We start from the raw sequence: 8,444 nt of genomic DNA, 5'->3' as shown, positions 1-8,444 counted from the left end.
ATGACCTGTACAAAAGACAAAATAAGATATTGCACTAAGTTTCGATATGGGATATTTGGATTTAATATTAGCTAAACAGATAAATATATACAATTGAAGGAATTAAGGCAAAACCAGATGATACTTTCAAACACAACAGAAGGCTTGAAAAATAGGTATAATTAAAAACAAGGGCATCCCATCTCCATTTAATAAAGTGGTCACGTCCAAGGGAAAAAAATCCCTTAGGTTTTTAATAATGTGGTTATTATCCATCATGTTAATTCAAGCTGAGCAAGAAAGTATAAGATTTCCCAAAGAGGAGGGCGTTTTGGGGGGGGTGGGGGGAGCTTGGGGGCTGAGCACTTAGAACTTGGGTAAGCAAGTTTTTCCTTGTCAGACTTATGATCTATTCTTCCTATTAGAAAATATAATTTGGAAAATATGACTCTTTCACATATATAATTAAAATACAACTATGAAGCGTTCTTTTTTGTAAAGGGAAGTCATGTTGGTGATCTCAGAGGGTAACTGCGAGCGGGCCATCCATTACCCTATTTGTAGAGAAGACACAAAGCCAGTCACTGGGGAAAAAAAAAAATTCTCCACTTACTATAAGAGAACAGAACAAACTAATTCCAAAGGAATAAAAACGAGTATAATCGATATACCAACACAGCACAGAGTTCTTTGGCAGGATCGCACTAACCGTTGATTGAAGTCAGAACTTGAGTTTTCTAATTCTTAGACCCGGTTGCCAATCTTCTAAAAACAAATAAATAAAATTCCACATCTGCAACGGATTCAGTGATGCCGGGAAATTAAATTCAGAATAAACCTTGCAGACAGTTTTTAACTGTTACACGTGAGCACTGGTACATACGATGTCTGCTGTGAGTCCCCATCCAAGTATGCCAAGACGCGCACACACACAAAATAATCGGTGAGACTGTGTATTGGTTCGGACAGGCCTAGAATCCTTAAAGAGAATCCATATTCACCCATGAGAAACCGATCAAAGACATCAATCGGATGATGAGAGACTGATCTTCCAACAACTCAGGGGTCGGAACATCATGGAGGAATCAAGTCCTATAAGGGAAACACCAGAAAGCCAGAGAACGTGGAATACTGCCAGCCTCCAACCAAGTTACCTTTCTCCAGTTTTAGGTAAACCTTATCCTCCTTATCCAGGTAGAGTAGCACGCCGTTAGTGGCAGCTTCGCGAGTAACATCTTTGTCCCCGGCGAAGGCAGATATCACTGGCTTTCCATTTAACATCAGGTTTACCTATGAGGAAAAAAAATAAATCACTGAAAACATCTACCAGGGCTAATGAATAATGTTGGAGATGACAGACCTGGTAAAAGATTTGATGTTCAGCAAATTCATCCCAACGGCAGTGGGTGCACTTAGTAGGTCCACTGGGCTGATTTTTTTTTTTTTTTAATTTCCCCCATAGAAATTTCCTGAAATGCCTACAAAAGAATACTATCCACGAAGGGCAACCTCGCCTTGGGAAAACTGGCCTCCCTTCAATGCATACATTGAGCTCGCTGTTTTATTTATTTCTCACATTCAGTAGCAATCTTTTGGTAATAAAGCAAGTCTGAAGGGTGCCTGGGTGGTTCAGTGGGTTAAAGCCTCTGCTTTTGGCTCAGGTCATGATCCCAGGATCCTGGGATCAAGCCCCCATCGCACTCTCTGCTCAGCAGGGAGCCTGCTTCCTCCTCTCTCTCTCTCTCTCTCTCTGCCTCTCTGCCTACTTGTGATCTGTCAGTCAAATAAATAAATAAAATCTTAAAAAAACAAAAAAAGCAAGTCTGAGGCTTCTCAGTATATTAGTAAAAAGAAGCCCAGGGCCCTTTGCTCTGATAAACCCAGATACAGTATGATTCTACCAACATCTTTTTCAGGTTACTGGTTGGCTACCACAGTCATAGTGGTGAATATTTGAAACTATGGAATGTGTTTATGTGTGTTGTGGGGGGTGTTGTGTTCTCTTTTTCTGTCCCCCTTGATAATGTGTATTAAAAACAATACATATACATTAAATGTGTATTAAAAATAATAATCACCACTGCTAGTGAAGATTTTAAAGATGGATACTTAGCAAAGAAGCCACAATTAATAAATTCAAAATTATTAACAAATCATAAACTTTTCTTCCCACTACAATTTTGATTTCACTGTGATAAATATTACATAAATTTCTAAATATCAGAGCTTGGGAAAAGCTTTTCCATGCTAGTAAATTTGTTTACTAGATATTCATTCTTTTTATGTCAAAAAAAAGTACCTCCTAAATTAAATCTGAGGATGATTGATTTACCCATTCTCTAGGATCTGTGAAAGTTGGTAGAAGGGTAATCCCCCTTCGCTATGGCCACAGTCTACAACACACACACGGAGCGTAAGATAAAAAAGAATGCTAGAATTCCATTCTAGCATATTTGAATAGTATAGGAACTAGTCTTTGAGTGTAAGGTCAAGCCTATTACCTGAGAAAGGACAACACAAAATATGTTGCTAACTGTGGAACTGAAATTTTTTTGACTTCACTAGGATCAGAGTAACTGAGCATAAATTATTTAAAGCATATGCAGGGGATCACCCTTTTGTAAAAAGTACGTTGAGTAGTTATTCCTTCATAAATTTGTTCTAATGGCTAGAGTAGCTCGTAATTTTTAACAATGATAGCAAATTTGTTTTATTTAATATGTACTTGTAAAGTTCTGCTAGTCTTAGAAGTTTCTTCCTTACAAGTTTAAATAATTTTTGCACAGGCATTAAATGAAATCAAGATCTTATAAAGAGATTGGTGCTACTGAGTTTTTACTAAGACATGTTTTTTAAATGGTGGGTTGTTATGAAGGTAATACATTCAACCATTTATTTTTCTATATGTTTCTTGTCGTAGCTTTAACGGATGCAATAAAGAAGAAAATTGGAAATTAAGTGCTTTAAAAATAAACTATAAAGATGGTTGTTTATTTTTATAATGAAAACACATCTCTGGCTAAACACTTACATACATAACCCACTGCCGATTGAACACTGCCGTTCGGGGGCCAAGAAGGAGAAGGGTCACAACACGTACCTGGATTGTTTGGCTCTGGTAGACTTTAATTACATGAAAGCTGAAACTGTAAATTCCTTTTCTTGGTGCTACAAAGACAGACTCCAGGGTGAAAAAATTGCCCACATTTACTAGGATCTACAAATAAAAATAATACGGAACAGTAAATTATTACAACAGTCTCTTCTGTAAGTAAGTTTCCTTCCTGGCTTGCTTGTTTCTCGCCCACCACTCTTTCTCTCTCCCTCTCTTTCTCTTTCTCTTTCTCTCTATCTCTCTCTCTCCTTCTGGCTTTCTTTATTTCTTTCATAAGTAGCTTAAGAAACCATAGAGAATAAAACATTGAGTTCTACTCTTTTCCTCTTTAGTGACTTAGAAAATAGATTTGTGTAATGGAAGGTTTTTCTGTCTTTCAAATGGTATAGGAAAAAAAAATAAAATAAAATAACTGCTTTGTATTCATGCCTCAATTTCCAGCAAGGCCTGATGGCTCTGGAAACATCTAGGTAACACGGAGGGCTTATAAATATTAGCTTTACCTTGAGAGTCAGATAAAAGGCATCTGCCCTGTATCTATATTTCCATCCTCTATAAGCCTTTGCAATGTCCAGAGATGACGTTTCCAAGACAGCCAATCGGCATCCGTGGGCTCTCTGCAGTCATTCCTGGACACATCACACAGAGGCCTAGGCACCCCCTCCACCCTGTGACATAATCCATGACACTGAACAGTGCACAGACTGATGTGAATGCCTGGCCCTCCCCTAAGCCTCCGCCAAACCTCTCCTAAGATCCATGGCCATTTTTCAGTCCTGTGCCATCTAGGCCTTAATTATAATATTTTGGCAATGACTCAGCCTTTGCAGGCTGCCAAAAAGTAGAGCATGAATAAGGACAGACTGTGAAACTGGTGGCTTTCTTGTGTTCCTGCCAGTGTTATCCATTATTCTCTTATCAATCACCTGCTCTTTATTTAAACTCAAGGGTCAAAAATGAAAAGTAAAATAAGGCACTACTTCCTAAGAAAGCAGCAATGCATTTTGTATTCCAAGATGTGCAGCCTGTTTCTACTGCTTATGAAATTAACTCTGAATTTCAATATGTGACCTCTTAAACCAAATTTGCAAATGTCACCTAAGTCAGTCCCTTCTATGAGAAGGAGAATGAGAATGTTTGGGGGTGGGAAGTTTGTAAAGTAACTGGGGTTTATTCCACTTCTCTCCAAGAAATAAATCTACAACTGGCATTCAAAAAAATCAGATGTCCCTGTAAGGATAGATTTCCACTGTATCAATGGCAATCTGCCACCATCTCTTGTAAACTCGACATTTGCACCAATATTAGGCCTTTTGCATAATTCCCTAGAACCATACTATCGCCTCTGAGCAACGCACCAGAATATCATAGCGGGTCAAGTTGATGTACCAGGTTCAACCCTCGACTTAAGTACATATATGTGTATGATTTCATTCTGAGATTCCACCTTCTTCCAAACAATCCTCAGATTTCTTTCTCTGACCTGATGATTAATGATCTTTCAACAACCAATCACCAGCTTTGCAATAATCCCCAGCAGAGGTGTTACAAAGATTTTTTCAAGCACATTTAAAATAATTTGAGGTACTTAGCGGGGACTTTCTGACTCGGATACGAGCAGCATAATTCATTAGCAATAATGGAAACATCTGATTAGTGTTGACTACACACAAGGCTGGATGTTGCCTCTATATTGTAATTAGAGGCACATAGAGACTTATAAGTAAATGTGTCTTGTGGTCTCTGAGATGCATATCTTCCCAAACAGAAGACATAGCCTCTCCTCTTCTAATTGACAGAAAGGTCATAGAAAAGAAGGCATTGTACAGTGCCATGTCCACAATGGTCCAACATTTAATTAATGCACTGAAATATAAACCAGGGGTGGTGCTCGACTTTATTTCCATCAGGATGGAAAGCACTGCACCAAAACCCCAAAGGGGCTGCTTCATTCCTTAAAAATTATGGCTATCTGATAGTAAGCCCCAGAGAAGCATTCTCTGCCTGGCCAGCTGGAGAGTGCATTACTTAGGAACAATTAAGTAAGGAATGGAAATGTCATCTCTTCCCTTCCCTGGCACACACTGCAGTACCACCTAACCTGTGTTCCTACACATGTGGCTTTGCATACAACTGTGAACTACACAAGTGACTTTGTAATTTAAAATACTCTGGGTGCTGTTAAGGTTGAAATTACAACCCCAGAGTTCAGTTTCCAGTTTTAAGACTCCCTGCTGAAGCTAAGCTGATAGTCCTGGGGTTTCTCACTAGCCAAACCCCAGAGCTCCAGGTCGCTCAAAAGAAGCCATAGACTTCATCAGTTCCTTCCCACCCCCTACCCTCAACCCCAAAGCCTGTCTTTCCCCAGTAATTTGCAATTCTCGGGAAGGACCAGAGCAGGGTCTGGGAACACCAAGGCTCCCCCTGCGCTTCCCAAAGGGAGCTTCCTGCAGCTGCCCTTCTTTTCCCTCCACAACTTTTCGCCAAGTACCACAGAAAGGCTTTCCGCTGCAGTGGCGCCTGCAACGTGTGTGGGGATCCTGGCAGCAGAAAGGTGGGTGCGACCCAACCCACACCGTCCGTCGCTGCCCACTGTCTGCGGCCACCTGCTAGACCTCTGCAGAGAATGTGGGCCCCCGAAGCTCTCTTTGGGGAGAAGTTTCTCCACCTGGGGGAAACAAACCATTTATTGGGAAACCCTGAGGGGACCGCGGGGGAACCGCCTGGGCGGCCCCTGCAGAGGGGTCTGAGCCCGGGGTCCAAGCACTAGCCAAGAGATTGCGAGGTCCAGGGACCAGACTCCTGCCAGCTCCAATGGACCTGTTGCTGTGAAACTCGTCCGGACCTCTTGTAGCTGGGTTCTGCGCTCCCAGCCTCTCCCCCTCATCTCTCTCCGGAGGCCAGGAGGGAAAGAATGCGGGCAGGGGCGATGGTGGGAGAGACAGAAGTTTCAGACCCAGACATCTTTGGGAAGGCGAGTGCCAAAATGATCCCCCACGTCCCAGCCAGACCAGCTTAGCCTGAGCAGGCAGCCTGGGTCGGGGCTGCAGGGAGGTCAATCCTCCACCCCACCACCACCATCCATACACACACTGGGTGCCCTGCATCCCTCAGGGTCTGACCTGATCGAAGTAAATGATGCGCGTCTTGTTGCTCATCTCCGACGGCTCGTGGTTGGTGCTCCGCACCGCTGAGAAGGCGACCTTGGAGTTGGCCGCCCGGACCGAGATCCCCAGAGGGGAGGAAGAGGAGCCCTTGGAGTCCGTAGCCGGGTTCGAGTCGCACACCACCAGACACTTGCCCTCCAGCACAATGGGCTCCGTGTCGTTCTGCGCCCAGACGGGCAGCCCCGGCAGGGTGAGGGCCAGCAGCACGGCCGGTACCACGGACAGCGCCCGGCTCCCGGAGCCCATGGTGAGCCGCGTGGGCAGCCGCAGCCGGCTGCGCTCCTGCTCGCGCGCTTCGCCTCCAAGCCCGGGACCCCGGCGCTCGGGAAGCTGCCAGTGGCTAGATCGACAGCGCTGCGGGAACGGCGGCGGCAGCGGCGGCGGCGCGCACACTTCCCCCAATTCCGTGGTTTGAAGTCAAAGTCTCCGCTCGCGCTCTCTCGCTGGTTCTGTTACCTTTGTCCTTTAAGGAGCTCATGCAGAACCCCCTACCCCACCCTCCTCCGCCCAAGAATCAGCCCTGCCCGGGGCCCCTGCACCCACCCTTGTTCCTGGACATCTAAAAGTCCGCAAACCCTCCCATTCACACCTCAAACAGGAAAACGGCAGTAAATTCTCACCCCAAACCCAAGCACCCCCAGGTGGACGACGGAGCAGGAAAAACAAAGGAGACGCAAAGAAAAGCCTCGGGGATAGGTGGGTGCCGAGCGGTGCGGATGTCGGTTGGGTAAGCGTCCGGCTTGCGACAGGGACGGATTACAGAAGCAGAAGGTGTTTCCCGGACTGAGAAGGACGCGAGGCTGTGTTCATGGCCAGGACTCTAGCGACTCCCACTTTAGCCTCGCCAAAAATCCCCCACACCTCAGCGCCTCCCGGATGTCGGCAGGTAGGCAGCAACCGGCCGGGTCTTGGGCACGGAGAGCACCGAGTCGCGGGATCGGTTCCAGGGCGCAAGGCGGCTCGGCGGCGGGGTCCTCTCCAGCCGCTGCCGCGCGCCCCGAGTCCCTGCGCACAACTTTGTCTGTCCTCGCGCAGCCGGGAGGGCGCCAGGCGAGCACACGCGTGCTATTTATAGGAGCGCGGCGTCCGGCGGGGTTGGCCTCCAGCTCACCCCGCTGGCTCCCGGGAGAGGAGGAGCAGCAGTCGAGTGACCCCAACGAGAGGCTCCCGCCAGGCGGTGAACGCGCCCCGGAGCAAGCGCGGCGCACACCGCTGCTGTCTGCCGAGGTCCGAGGCCACCCTGCCCGGGGAGCGCGCGGCGCGGAGAGTGTGTACCCGGAGAGACGCGCGCACAGCCCCGCGCTCGCCCAGCTCCGCGCCTGCCTGCTTGCCCCTCCTCGGTCTGGGCGGGCAGAGGGGGCTGCGGCTCTCCTCGCCCCTCCCCGGCGCGGGGCTCCGCAGCCGAGCGGTGAAGCGGGGCCGGCGGCAGCGCGCGGCCCAGGACCTGGGGACTCGCCGGAGTCCCGACCGCGGCTGGCCCGGAGCCGGCCCCAAGGAGCCCTGGCGCCTGGCGAGCTCTGGGGAGCCTCGGGGCGTACCAAAGCCGGCGGGGCCGCCGGGAGGAGGTGCCTGATGCCTTCCGCTCGGGGAAGATGAGCCTTGGAAGCTGCAGGGGCGTGCGCCTTTCCACCCACAGCGCGAAGCCACCCCAAGCCAAGCCAGAGGAAGAGTGAGAGACAGTGAACCCGGCAGGAATAAGTCCTCTGAAACCGTACTCCCGCCCCCTCCCCCCCAAAAAACCCAACTCCACTGCTGAGAATACAGCACCTTCTTGACGGGCCATCCTCCCCTCTGGGCCACCCCACTGCCATCTTGGCCTCTGATTGACAAGACTTCTCTTCTCCTTCCGCAGCCATCCCTGGGCAGGAAGGGCTTGTCTCTGGCTGCGTGAACTTGGCCAAGTCACTGACCCTATCTGTGAAGGCCGGACTCCACTATGGGAAGTCCTGTCAGCCCTCCAGTACTATCATGCGTCCGGGGCCTGTCACCCTCTTCCCAAACGCCTTTCAGACTCCAGCTGACAAAGGACAGGCACCGCATCTTCGATCAATAGATCACCCCCACCTGCCATTCCTGACTAATTATTAATCGAAGGGATGTTGGTTGAACAATGTCCCCCAGATAGAGGACTCCCCTGTTCCTTCCTAAGTGATGGGCATCCGCATTAACATGGATTCGAGCCC

At 48.0% G+C, this 8,444-nt stretch overlaps 1 protein-coding gene across 1 annotated transcript; it reads right to left on the bottom strand.

Moving 5' to 3' along the window:
- Nucleotides 1-468: 468 nt before the first annotated feature.
- Nucleotides 469-7,959, bottom strand: CBLN4 (cerebellin 4 precursor). The gene is made up of 3 exons (XM_032350287.1): nucleotides 6,217-7,959; nucleotides 3,080-3,196; nucleotides 469-1,269 (listed from the first exon to the last, which is right to left on the bottom strand). Exons 1-3 carry the CDS (start codon nucleotides 6,505-6,507, stop codon nucleotides 1,072-1,074), a joined length of 606 nt encoding a protein of 201 aa, XP_032206178.1. The 5' UTR covers nucleotides 6,508-7,959; the 3' UTR covers nucleotides 469-1,071.
- Nucleotides 7,960-8,444: the final 485 nt, after the last annotated feature.

Source organism: Mustela erminea, chromosome 7, assembly GCF_009829155.1.
Source record: "Mustela erminea isolate mMusErm1 chromosome 7, mMusErm1.Pri, whole genome shotgun sequence".
NCBI classification, from domain to species: Eukaryota; Metazoa; Chordata; class Mammalia; order Carnivora; family Mustelidae; genus Mustela; species Mustela erminea.
Note: the sequence above shows the minus strand (reverse complement) of the source record. Positions and strands in the feature narration are given on the sequence as shown.